The sequence below is a fragment of the Protopterus annectens genome, chromosome 14.part0 (assembly GCF_019279795.1).
Source record: "Protopterus annectens isolate FY-2018-M chromosome 14.part0, PAN1.0, whole genome shotgun sequence".
In the NCBI taxonomy this organism is placed as follows: domain Eukaryota; kingdom Metazoa; phylum Chordata; order Ceratodontiformes; family Protopteridae; genus Protopterus; species Protopterus annectens.
In genome coordinates this window covers 314989511-315004380 of record NC_056748.1, presented here as the reverse complement: position 1 = coordinate 315004380, position 14870 = coordinate 314989511, and the positions used below count along the sequence as shown (strand labels likewise).

Here is a 14870-nt window from a genome sequence, read left to right as displayed (position 1 = left end):
GCTTTGGGCTATCATGTCCAAGCAAAGTTAAAATGAGCCATCAGGTTTTGAACATTGAAAGCAACTCTTGGAATTAGCAGTTTAAGTTGACATTCCCATATAATATATTTCAGTCCATTACATTCAGAAAAAATATGTTAGAACAGCAGATTGCAAAAGCTATGTTATGGAATGAGGACATAACTTGAAATTGTGTGTAATATGTCTGTTCCATACATTAAGGATTTAAGTCAGCAACATTCACATAGACGCTCAGAAGTTTAGTATGAAAACTGAACACTTATTCTGCTTCACTTTCTTCTTATAGATCAACAATACAATGATCGTCTGTCTTGTCAGTTCTATATAATGTCAACAAGTGACTGGTATTGGCTGGGTAGTTAGAGAGTCATCTAGATGTTTCACCTAACATTAGAATTGATTGAGAGTGCATATTTTTATCAATACTTCATTCTCAAAAGTTCTTATTTGGTTATTTACTATGCTTAGACATATTTTATCACTCTTCAGGCATACCTGAGCTTAGTTTCTTGATTTGTTTTAAATCAAACATAGCACTAACAAGCTTATGCAGGTACATTTGACCTTTGTCAAGGCAGGTTAATCATTGTGTGAATGGCATAACCTGCCACTGTTACATCATTAGTGCAACAATGTAACAAGATTTTCACTTAATCTGAAACAGTTTGCTTAAGTACTGTGATCCATAAATTGAATTATGTAAAATTCCATTAGGCTTAGATCATATTACTTGGCCTCAGTGTGGGATTCACAAAAGATCAACAAAACGTTCTGGGTATCATTTAAGTGGATAACTCCAGATCCCTGATCTGTATAGTGTGTAAATCCAAATTTCAGTTTAGGCAACTTCATGGATGAAGAAGTTGTAATGCATTTTGCAGTAAGCCCATATCCTTCAAACAATATCTTTAAATTCAAAGAAGTAGATTTAAATACATTTGTATTGTGATGATTATTAAATGTTGGAATGAGTACATTCCAAATGATGAATATGATACAGATTTTATGAAGCAAAGGATCTAACAATTTTTTGCAAATTAGTAAGTTTTGTTCGAAATATTTCTTTATTGTCTTTTTAAAGCATACATATACACAAAGAACTACTAGATATACTATGGTAGTAATTTTCTTAGTGTTTGTTAAAGCAAGCAAACTAAGTGAAATAAACTGACGTAAGTGAAATAAACTGACATAAAATAAGTGAAATAAACTGACGTTTGTTAAAGCAAGTTTGAACCACAGCAAAATTGACAGTACAGTACAGAAAAACTTAATCAGAACATAACAGCAAAACATAATAACCTATACACACTATATAAAATAAGTGCCATACTGAGGTACTCAATAGAAAATAAGCCTAAGTGACCTATCCAACTACAGCTTGCATATGAAATACAATAGCGCCTGTCACATGGGAAATAAAAAAATCATCTTGTCAATTGAAATGTAAAGAAAGCTAGTGTCCTGCCTAACTTACAATAAAACTTTATCAAGGAGGGCCTTCTAGTATTGTAAGAAATATGGTCGATTGTTAAAGTTGGTTGGATACAACTTATGTGCTAGAATATATTTGGACGCCATTTGTCTGAAGCCTAACCATGAACACTGACTCCTGTCCACCCAGTTCTGAGTGATGTATAATTTTAACAATGAGAAGATGGTAATTAAACCATGATACGTTAGTTTTGAAAGATTTTTCAAAGTGATGTGCAATAGTGCAATTCCCATGAAAGGGGAGATTTTTTATAAACCATCTTCTTAAGCCTAGCTGTCAGTGAACACCAGGGTTTATATGTGCATTTACAGCTCCAGAAAATGTGAAATAAGTTGCAAATTAGTAAGTTTTGACACTGCCTATTAAACTTACAAAGTAACATGTTCTAGCAACTATTGCAAATGGAATCGTGATCTAGCAGCCCAGATTAAACAACTTCTGATTTTGATTGTTTGCTTAAATTACATAACTTTTTAAGTACTATCAGAATATGAAATATTGTTGTCCAGCACTAAATCAGATGTCAGTGTCATTCATGAACCTTGTATATAGTCTAATTATTATATCATCTTACAGATTGCTCAGTAACTGATTTTTTCTCCTAGAGATCTAGTCTACTTTTTAAATACTGCCCATAAAAACAGAAAAAGGAAATATAACACATGTCTTGATAAATAAGTCAGGTAATGCTGCCAGAGCACCTGTCATATATGTCTTGCTGGAGAACAAACTTTAATCCAATTAAATTTTTTTGAATGTTTTGCCTTTTATTATTTCTGAAGTCAGTGTCTGTTTTACATGCTTTAGCTATCTAAAATATTCATACTTAAGCTGGCAAAACTCTACCACATTGTATGAAAAATAGTTGACAATTGTACTAAATATTTAGGTGGCAATAGGTTTAGGTGGTAGTAACCATTCTCAGTTGATGTCTGATGACTTATTTTTTCTCATTATCTATTCTATATGGGGCATAATATTTCAAACAAAATATGTAATTTATTCTTGAAAATCTGCAAGATCTGTAGAGTAGAAATGCATAGTTATACTTGAATGTCTTTTAGAACTGGAAAGTTTTCTTTTCTGACTTGATTTTTTTTTTTTTGAATACCAGCTTCTGTGATGGCAACAACACGCCCTCCAGGTATGTAGAAAATTCTATTTATTTAATAAGTCTACCTTGCTGGATTTAATTCCAGTTGGACTTTACCCCTTTTAGGGGAAATAATCTAGGAGATAAGAATGTAACAACAAACAGGTAGATTAAAATAAATGTTTCTGTTAGAAATGAAAGATTTAATATTATCAGTAATGCAACTTGAAAAATGAAGACCTGTAAAACAGTATAGTGAATTATTTAATGTAATGACATTAAAACAGTTTTGCATATGTGTTTGCCTCATAATCACTGACTTAAGGGAGGACTGTGTCATACATATCGCAGACAGGGGAAACAATGCTAGGTGTCAAGCATACTGGATGTGGTACTCACCAACATGGGGGAGCATTGCATCCCTCCCCACCACATCATGTCTTCACTTGTGAGGCTGAATCACAAAGCTGTCTACTTTGAAGTAAAAATCAACCTGGAAATCCCAGCTAAACCAGTAACAGTTAGGAACTATTGTAAGGCAAACTACATCTTATTAAGTGACAGTTTCTCAAAATTCAAGGATCATCTAACCCTGAGACCACTGCTGCTTATACACAATTATTCATGGAGTCCCTGTACAAATATGTGAATGGCACTAAAAACAAGCCCCACTGGTGGAATAATCACCTAAACAGGGCATATAATAAAAGAAAAAAAAAACTCATGGCCAAAGTCAGGAGAAGCAATTCCCTTAAAGACAAGTGCTTCCTTCTACAACTAAACAAGAAACTAAGAGGTCTAATTAAGTCTAATAAGGCCAGCTACAAAGTCAGGATAGCTTTGCAGGCTAAGGACAATCAAAAGGCCTTCTTCAGCTATGACTGGAATCTTAAAAGTAACACACAGCAGTGTGCTGAACTGGTTGTGAATCGTACCCACCTGCACCAATCAAGGTGATATAACAAATCTAAAGGCTGATACATTCAGCTTAGACTTCAGCCCACTCCCCCTCAGAGGTCCTCCAGGTGAAATCCCCTTCAGTATAGTTCCTCCTCCTATTAGCCATAACCAGATGCTAGCAACACTCACTAAACCCAAGAACAGCACCTTAACAACAGTCATTACCCTGCACAAGGAGGACCATCAACTAACCCAAGGAACTGTGGACCCATCAGTCTAACAAGCATAATATGTAAAGCCATACAATAACTTACCATGGAAATTATAAACAAGGACACTGGCAACCTACAGACATTGGACCCATCCCAATTAGGCTTTGTTAAGGGAAGGTCATGCCTACTTAACCTGGTAGGCTTCTTTGAGAGGGTCACCAAGGCGATAGATGAGAGTAAAACAGTGCATACTACATATCTTGATTTGGTCAAGGCATTTGTTACAATACCTCACTCAAGCTTTGTTGACAAGCTCTATGAGCTCTCTATGAGTTCTCTTCTTTTAGTCTCATTACTAAGGGTTTTGCATTCAGAAAGAAAAAGGTCATTGTCTCCCTCTACTCTACCCTCATTAGGCTAGTCATTGAGTACAATGCCCCATTTGGCATATACCTCACTAAACACCTGCAACAACTGGACAGGCCGCAAAAGTACCTCACAAAGAAGATCCTAGGCCTTAAACATTTGTCCAATATGGACAGACTTAAAAAACTCCAACTATTCTCTGTCTCATATCACCTACATAGAGGCGATCACTGCTTGTCTTACAAAGCCATATCTGACCCAGCTCTGTTAGAAATGCTACATCTAAAGAAATAACAATCCCTCTACATCACATGCTCTAGAGACCTCAACCTCATTACTGCAATCAACAAATCATGCTGGAGGGACAGGTTCATAAGCCAGAGACTGCCCATGTCATGGAATAGACGTCCCATACGTGTCAAGCAGAGCACCTCACTGGCCCTCTTCAAGAGAAATCTTAATGAGTGGATGGGAAATAGAAAATTCACCCCAAGGATCACTCCAGTGGTTTTACTCGACAGAGGCACTGGCAATTTAGTCAGGTGGCACGATGCCAGGGTAATCCCATCGACTAGGCTTGTAAAGGCTCCAGGGCCATTAGCCTAGTACACACCTATGAACCTATAATGAAACCAGGCTGAATTCATAAAGGTTATCACAAACTGTACACTATGTGTATACTTTCTGAATTCATGAATTGCCCTATCACAATGCTTGTGCTCTCTATTCACTTAGAAAGGTTATACTAAGTGCCACATAGTACAGACTTTGTGGTAACCTTTATGAATCTGTGACACTTCAAACAAAAGTAATTTATTCTTGAATATCTGCAAGAACCGGAGAGTAGGAAATATATAGCTTATATTTGAATATCTGTAAGTAATGGAACATTGTTCACTGATTTCATTCTCTTCTTTAATTTTCAGCTCACATCAATGCAACAACACATCCTGCAGGTATGTAGATCATTCTATTTATTTAATAAGTCCACGTTGTTAACTGATTTCATCCCACTGTAACTGTGTCACTTTTGGGGAAATAATGTAGGAGTTAAGAATGTAACAAACAGAGCAGGTAGATCAAAATAAGGGTCAGACCTGTAATTGAAATAAAACAACTGCAAAATAATATAATGAATCAGTTTCAATATGATAATGATTTGCCGCGGTGGTCCAGCAGTTAGCATTGTCGCCTCACAGCAAGAGGTTCTCCTGTTCGAGTCTCAGCTGGAGCGCCTTCTGTGTGAAGTCTGCATGTTATCCTCACGGTCGAGTGATGTTAAAGACATGCAGGTAGGTGCGAGCATGAATTGGTGTGCCTTCTTTGAAGGTTGCGATCTGGCTGGCAACTTGGCACCGTAAAAATCCACTGCCAATCATTAGTGGACCAGAGTTCCACTGTGTCGATCCCTAACTGGCAAAAGCTGAAAGACATTACTATTTCCAATATGATAATAAAACAATTCTACATGTGCTTTTGCCTCATAAACATTGACTTAATGGAGGATTGTGGTGTATATATATCTTTTGCCTCATAAACATTGACTTAATGGAGGATTGTGGTGTATATATCCCGGTGACTTGCATGTACTGACACTGAGATAGTTGAAACACAGTCTAAGGGGAACAATGGCAGACACCATAACCTCAGACTCTGTACAGTGATATAGGCTAAATGCCACAGTTATCTCCAGCCTGCCATATCATCAAGCTATTTGTCTTCTTTCAGAATCCTATAACCACCATGGGTGCAAGGTGTTGGGGGCATGATCAGTTTAAGCAGATTGATCATTAATTCCATTTCAATACATTTTTGAATCTCAGTACAGAAATGAATTTTGATACTGTTTTTTTCAATACTGAAGTGATTCAGCACTTTATATGTGATATAAGTTGTAGCAAGTGATTTGCTACAGTTGTAGTTCATAGCTCTTAAGTGATTACTGCGCTAATAAATGCAGGGGGGCTTTGTAAGCCTAGCCATGATTCCCAATGTGAGAATCAAACCCTGTACCTTGTGCCTATGAGGTAAACATCTTTATCATTATGCAACCCCCAGTCCCTAAAAGTAAACCTTGTATCTGTGAGGTTAACACCTTAACCATTATATAAATCCCCAACCCCTAAAAGCAGATGTCCTTTTTTTCAGCTGAATTGAGGTGTGAAGTGCAGAAATGGGACCTGAATACTGACGATTAACCAGATTGTGGACCCTTTTTTTTGGATCCTCAGCAGTTACGGAGCAATGTGCCAAATTTGGAAATAGAACCAGGTGATATTTCAGTGCATAAGTACAATGCAAAAACACACCTTCTATATTTTCATTATATACAAAGAGAATACTGGAATCCTAATACCCCTGGACATTCTCCTGAGACAGATGGATGTGTTGTCTCCAATATAAGACTAATGCTTTACCCCTGAGGGCTGCCTATGGGGTAAATTTCAAATCATCTATAAACAATGAATTCTTATGGCCTGGAGTTTTGGATTAGTAATTCAAAGTTGATGCCATGAAAAGGCTTTGATATGTCATAATAAATACACTTCTAACTTTATTTAGTACTTTTAGAATGTAGGCAAATGTTTTAATTAGATTAGACCAAGCTGCTTCCTTTCTTCAACCCATGTTTCAAGTTAAGAGTCAATACTTGTTCATGTAACCCATTAGCTGTAGGTGCAACAACCAATCGAGTATTTTTGCTGGAGGGCAAATGGGGAAAAATAGATCTGAAGCCATCTTGCCCTGTGTGGTTGCTGCCTTTATGCAGGAACATTGGGACCTTTTACCAGAGCAAGGGTAAGCAATGAAAATGAGCATGAGATATGAAGAGGTAAGTGAGGAGAAATCATAAAAATGTCAGAAAAAATACTGATTAAGTAAAGAAGGTTTCTACATGAGAAATCAAGTTGTGGATCAACAAGACAGATAACTACAAAACAAAATAAGCTAAATCATTTTTAATGAAGAAATGCCCCTTCCCAAATATGCAGACTGTCCAGCAGAGATAAGACATGCAGCAGACATGGGACCATCCAAATCCTTCACCTGGACTGAGACACTGATCTCAAAAGGCTGAAGAACTGCAAATTAAGAGGTCCTCAATCCCCATGAGAGCACCAATGGGAATGTGTTTGGGCATGTGTGTTACAAATCTTATGAGCTGCTGGTTTAAGAAACAAAATATAATGGTTGTACAAACAAAAAATGCTTTTCAGTGTAGTGAGATACATTCACTGTCCATTCACTGCTACCCTGTTGCAAGGAGCAGAAGCCTATAAAGACTACGGCCTATGTGTTACACAGAACAGATAATTTTGGCACACCCTACTGTCCAAAATTTGACAAAGAGAGGAATTTATCAGTTGGAGGTCTGGAGCAGGACAGAATTAGGGATTTCATCAGAAGATTTTAGTACTCTATAGATGTGCAATGCCTCAGGGAAAATGCTAGCATGATTGACAGTTTATTCTTCCTCTCAGGTTTTACCCCTTCATAAAAACAAGTAACAAACAACCATTTGACATATCAAAAGTACCAGAAGTCCCCCTTGAAACTTTGAAACAGTGGTATGAAACTGCTCCTTCAAGGTACTTCAGTGACCATAAAATTCAAAAAGCATTTTACCATTCAAACAGCCTCTTTATCAAACTGGGGGAGGGGGGTCATCTAAAACTAAACATAAATGTACACTACAACAGCCAGAGATTCTCACCAACATTTTCAAGCAAAGCAATGGAAAAATACTATCTTGTCAGGAGATTCAGATCTAAAATACTCCCCATAAAAAGAGAGAAAGGAAATATAAAGCATGCCTTGATAAATAAGCCAGGTAATGCTCCCAGAGCACCTGTCATATATGCCTTCCTGGAGAACAAACTTTAATCCAGTTAACTGTGATTGCATTTTTTGCCTTTTAATATTTCTGAAGTCAGTGTCTGTTTTACATGCTATAGCTATCTAAAATGTTCATACTTAAGCTGGCATAACTCTACCACATTGTATGAAAAATAGCTAGCAATTCTACTAAATATTTAAGTGCAACTAGATTTAGATGGTAGTATCCATTTTCAGTTGCTGTCTGATGACTTATTTTTTTCTCATTATTCTATATGGGACATGATATTTCAAACAAAATATATAATTTATTCTTGAAAATCTGCAAGAACTGCAGAGTAGAAATACATAGTTAATAGTTGAGTATCTTTTAGAACTAGAAAGTTTTCTTTTCTGACTTGATTTTCTTTAAGAATTAGCTTCCATGATTTCAACAACAACACACTCTCCAGATATGAAGACCATCATTTATTTAATAAATTTACCTTGTTGCCAGATTTAATTCCAGTAGGTCTTTGCCCCTGTTGGCTTTTGCCTCATAATTGACTTAAGGCAGGATTGTGACATATATATCCCAGTGAACTGCATGTAATAACTCTGATATAGTTGAAACACACTCTAAAGGAAATGATGCTATGTATCATAATCTCAGTCTTTATTTAGTGATATAGGATAAATGCCTCTGTTATCTCCAGCCTGCCATATCATCAAACCATTTCTCAACTTTCAGAATCATACACCCAACAATCAGTCCTCACCTATGCCTGAACAGTTTAATAGCATCTCCCAGCTACAGTCACTATCTTGTGACACTGCTCATCTCCACCTATATACTTCTAATATAAACATTATCAGCAATGTATATGATTGTGTCTCAACCTGCTTTACCCCCTGCTTCTTAAAAATATCAATGTCTTCTTCCCTACCAAGAGCTTTCCCTCACCTCAATTTCTTTGCATTTCTAAGCACTAATTACAAATTATCCATAGCTCTCAACCTTCCATCTCCAAAATGAGGAACACTAGCCCTGATAATGTGGAACAAATGGTCAAAATGTGGAAAACATACCAATGGCTTACTAACAACTTCAACTAGGAAGGTCATAGGATGGTTAAAATATGCTGGTTTTACTTGTAAAGAAGATCTTTTAATGAATTAATATGATTCACTTCTATTTACCATGGATTTCACTTAAAAAAATTCCTAACACTGAATGTGTGTCAGAGCCTTTCAATGTGGAAATTTGAAGAAAATGAACTTTTTAAGACCCCCAAATGAGGTACATTCCACGTAATGAGGTACACTTGAGAGGTATGCAATTATCTGTTTGACAAATCCACTTTCACCTCTTCAAATGCTCAATGTTCAAAATCTACTAATACATAAGTATCTTTTATACTGTAATAGCAGCCTGTACTTTCATATGAATGTCTTCTAATCATTAACTGTATGTGTAATTATTAACATGTATTATTTAATGTCTTCTTAAGTATCTTATTGAATGTATCTTTAAAAATGTTTGTAGTATGATAGAGCTTTTTTAGGGCCTCCACTAAAAAGGGATTTTTGACTAAAACCAGTTAGACAAATCTAGTAAACAAAAGCAAAAAAAAAAATATCTATCTATATATACGTATATATGTGTGTGTGTGTGTATGTATATATATATATATATATGGGATCCGGACACATGCTTAACTAGCATATGTCCGAATCACAAAACATCGAGCACACATACATGAAAGGGCTTAACATCGACAAGTGCTTCCATGTATGTGTGCCTGTTTCATAGATCAGACTACAGTACAGGTAAGGGGAAAGTTCATTTTTGCCCACTGTAATGCGATCTCGGAGAGAGAATAATAAAGTAGGGGGGTGTGGGGGGCACTGCCTCCCAAATGGGGGTGCAGGGGGGGGGCGAAACTACACATACACAGAAGCACTTTTCGATGTTAAGCGCTTTTGTGTATGTATGTTTGATGTTTTGTATTCGGACATATGCTAGTCGAGCATGTGTCCTAGACCCATTTTATATATATATATATATATATATATATATATATATATATATATATATATATATATATATATATATATATATATATATATATATATATATATATATATATGTGTGTGTGTGTGTGTGTGTGTGTGTATTTATATATACACTCACACATATATACATATTTTCATATATTCACCTCACAGATTTGAGGATCATATTACTGTGGAGCAACATAAAAAAATTTTCATTTAAAAGCATAAAAAAAGAGTGTCTCAAGTGATCCATAAGTAAAATTCTGGTGAGCTTAGATCATGTTACCTGACTTAAATGTAGGATTCACAAGAGTCAACCAACCATTTTGGGAATCCAGTGTAGAAACTGATAATTGATTTTTCCTCAAGTAGATCAAAATAAAAATTTCTGTCACAAGTGTGAGACATTTTATTTGACTTCCACAGAGCTCACCAATGCTTTTCAAATATTTCAACTGCATTCAGAGCCATCCGGGCTTAGAGAACAGTATATTCTTGATTTATTGAACTTGCACGTGCTTTATAGCATGATTGCTACTGTTTTGAGCATCTGTTTAAAGCATTTATTTAATTTTGTGGCAAAAATCATCATGTAAGAAAGCACAAAAGAACACTCAAATCACAACAGAAAAATGATAGTTTAACAAACCAGTTTAACAATCCACTAGCTGTGACGCTTACTCAAAGATTTTGTATGTTAAGAGTTTTGATTTTATTACACTTATTTCACACCTGATAAAGCTTTGAGTGAAAGTGTTATAGCTAGTGCATTATTAAACTGTTGTTCTTCTGTGGTGACTTGAGTGTGCTTTTATGCTTTCTGGATATGTTTGGATTAATTTGCCTTTATTCGCTCAGCAGTCCTTATAGTGTAAAAACCATTATGTCCCTGTTTAGTGGCTTTTCTACTTCCATTTGCTTCCAAACTGCCTCACAGAAGGGTAAATTAGCCAGGGATTACTTTTTGTTTGATGAGCACTTGGGTGCTACTTTTGCTGTGTTTTTATACTACGAATTTCCAGAATCATTTGTCTTGTGGCAGAAGGTGTTTATTTGGTCTCACTGAGTTGGAGCATAATCTTGGGAGCTCAAAGTGTGGTTGTTTATTAGCTACAGGACATATGAAACAGTTGTCAAGCTTTTGCGGTGGTGGTGCTGCGGTAGGGTTCTTGCCTCACAGTTAGACGTTCCCTGTTCAATTCTCAGTTAGACCGTCTTCTGTGTGGCAAAATGCGTGAATGGGCATTCCTTCGTTGAAGGTTGTGCATTAGGCCCGGCAAGCCAGCACGTAAAAATCTACTGCCAATCATTAGCTGACCGGAGTTCCGCTGTGGCAACCCCTAACTGGGAAAAGCCAAAAGACACAAAAAATTAATCAATTTTGCAAAGCTCTGTGCTCATTTCCACAGAGCTCAGCCATGCTTTTCAAGTGGTTTAACTGCATTCAAAGCCATCCTGGCTAAGATAAAACTATTTTATTGATTTGCTGCACTTGTTTTATACAGTGGACACTGCCATTTTTGAACATTTTAAACCATGTATTTAATCATCATTTCTCTGTTTTTCTAGTTCTGTTTATACCCAATTTGCCTTTCAGAAGAGTGAAATAGGCAGGGACCTAGTTGTTTAATATTCACTTTTGGTATGTTTTTACATTAAGAAAGTCCAGGATCAACTATTTTGTGGCAGAAGGTATTTACTTGGCCTCTGAGTGGGGAAACAATCCAGTGAGCTCAAAGTATGGTTATTTATTGGCTTGAGGGTACAGGAGTTAGTTTTTAATTTTTTTCTTTGCTGTAAATTAGGAGAGTTTGTGTGAAGCTGCCCAGTGCACAGAGGTGTATAGTAACAAATGCTGAGACATTAAAATTTCCCCTGCAAAGTTAGGATTACATCCAAAACCTGTTAAGCAGAGTGGTATTGTGCAGAATTTCGCTTAGAACACCTCATTTGCCCACTGAATAGCACTTCCATAGCCTAGCATTATACAACATCTTGCCCTTAACCCTAGAAACTACCCTAAGTGACCCATGTTAAAACCTAATGCTTTATCCTCACCTTTTTACAGGACCAGACAATGTGGAAATGAAATTTCCAAATGTCTTGGTGGCCAGCTTAGTAAATTAGGCATCCTAAGGCAATGTCGTAATTGTCTCGTGTTTTCAAACAAGCAGTTATTAATTAAAGAAATTACAACAGTGTGTGAGAAATGTAAATACACAACTTTCTTGGAGGCCAGAATTTTGCATACAAATGAGGTTATCAAGAATAGCCACACTAAAACTCTACATCTCTCACACATCCCACTCAATACACACACACACACACACACACACACACACACACACACACACACACACACACACACACACACACACAGACTGTATTATGCTGAGGTGCTTAAAAGAAAATTTTCCAAATCTCAAAGACCTGCAAAGTTACCTAATAGCAACACTGATAATCGACAATCAATAAAACACACACCAAAATGGAACAGCAAGCATCTCACATAAGCCTACACCCAATACTTGTAAAAAGCACTTGTAGGAAATCAGGCTGCAGACTGAAGTTCAAAATTTAATAAAGGTACCAAAAGCACATTAACGCCAAAAACACTCCACACTGCGTTTTCGTTTTCAAATAACTTCATCAGATCACATAAAACACACTATGCTAAGCCCTTAAATACCATTAATATAATTGCCTAATTAATTAACTGACAATTAATTACTCTCCACTACTCTTTTAAAGAAATATATATATATACTTTCAACAAGAAATTCTACTGATCTACATAAAATCTGTTTAAAAATTTTTTACATCAAGATATAAGAAATCTGTGACATAATATGTAAACTTAAACATAAATATATATATATACTTATATATTATCAACAATTTTGAATAAAAGAATTAAATACAAATCACTGATAAATAGTACATACATTGAAACTGGTACTATGGCGCCATCTATAGGAAGAAACCTGTACAAAAAAATATATAAGAAAGAAAGAATATGTAAAGAAGGGAAATAGTTCCAATAAAAGGCATTCCTTACTATACAAATGTCTTAATATGTCTCAAAATCGAACCAGCTTATCTATCTCTATACATAAATATACAATATATTAAATATATTAAAAATGTAAAAAATATAAATATATAGAAAATATACACATAAATAGATATAAAAACATATCTAAAAATACACATAGAGGTCTAAAATCTGTACTAAAATATTCCATAATTGACTTACAACTTAGCTGCCCTTATTTTTAGTACTGGAGTTATTGAAATCACATCATTCAGGCCTGGGAGTTTGTTGGCCTCCAAAAATAATTGCCATAATAACTCCTTATACTCTATTGATGTCTCCCACTGGCCACCCCTAATGTCTTTCTCTACTACTTCCAAGACAAAAAAGTTGTAGGTGGCTGAGGGACAATCCAATTTATGTCTATATAATGCATTTTTTGGATTATTTGTTCTAATTTCATAGTAATGTTCATAAATCCTGTTTTTTAGCTTCCTTTCGGATTTACCAACATAAAATGCATCACATACTTTACATAGGGCAATATAAATAATCCCATATGTATCACAATTTGAAAAATACTTGCTTTCTATAAAAATATCCCTACTTTTCACATAAATTGCATTACTTACACATATATGGGGACATTGGGAACATTTACCGCATTTAAAAGTACCTACTTTCTTTCTATTGTTTTTATTGTTCATTCCTTTATTCCCTTCTAAAATAGCTTTCAGATTTCTACCTTTATGGTAGGTACATCTCAATGGTTCCACAAAAAGATAATTAAGTTCTGATAGTTCACTAAATTTGGTCCATTCTTCTTCAAGAATCTTCCTAATCTGGACAGCTTGTCCACAATAATCTGTTACGAAATTGTTTTCTCTTTCAAGGTTACAGGGGGTATTCTGAGGTGAAACCTTTATTTTACCTTTACCTAAGATGGGTTCAAATCTCGCCTCTCTACCCGCCTTAACCTCCTTCTCGATGTTTTTAACCATTCCTGGTGGGTACCCTCTATCCACAAACATTTTATACAACGTATCACATTCACCATTAAAATCAGCTTCCCTCGATGTCATTCTACTTGCTCTAACATACTGCCCCTTAACTATCCCTTTCTTCTGATGATAGGGGTGCGAACTTTCAAATGCTAAGTATGAATTGGAGTAGGTTGTCTTTCTATATAACTTCGAGAAAAAAACATCTTCACTTTTACCCACATAAATATCCAAGAACTTTAATTCATTCATGTCACATTGATAAGTAAATTTTAGAAAACTCGTTGATTGTGAAATATGTTTAAAAAACTGCTGGAATTCATCATCTGTACCCATCCATAAAAAACACATGTCGTCAAGGAATCACTTATATAGTTTCTAACATGAACTAAAACTTGAATTTATTACATATTTGTTCTCCCAAGTAGAGAGGATTATGTTAGCATACGTCAAGCACCTAGCCCCCATAGCTACCCCCTGTATTTGTTTAAAAAATTCCCCTTCAAAATGGATAAAATTATTGGAAGTACAACATCCATCATTTTAAGAAGCAGATAAAACTCATTATTGTCAAATTTCCCATAATTAATCAACGCTTCTTCAAACAGCTTCATACCTTCATCATGAGGTATAGATGAAAACAAATCAACAATATCAATAGTATAAAATGTCAAATCTTTATCAAAAACCTCTGGGGAAAGCTGTTGTAATAATTCCCATGAATCTTTCAAAATTCCACTTCCAACATTTGAGAGTACCTTTAATTTAGTGTCCAACCATTTTGCTAAAGGTGCTGTCACTGAATTCTCTGAAGCCACTATTGAGCGCATAGGGGGACAAACTATATTCTTGTGTACCTTAGGTACCCCAAACA

The 14870-nt window shown here is 35.6% G+C and overlaps 1 protein-coding gene across 1 annotated transcript in view; it reads left to right on the top strand.

The window, feature by feature from the left end:
- Positions 1–14870, top strand: part of LOC122788658 (deleted in malignant brain tumors 1 protein-like) — a 1289564-nt gene that overhangs the window by 347240 nt on the left and 927454 nt on the right. The window contains exons 9-10 of the mRNA XM_044055554.1: positions 2631–2660; positions 5014–5043. Coding sequence (XP_043911489.1) covers positions 2631–2660; positions 5014–5043 — 60 coding nt within the window. The remainder of the gene's footprint in view (positions 1–2630; positions 2661–5013; positions 5044–14870) is intronic.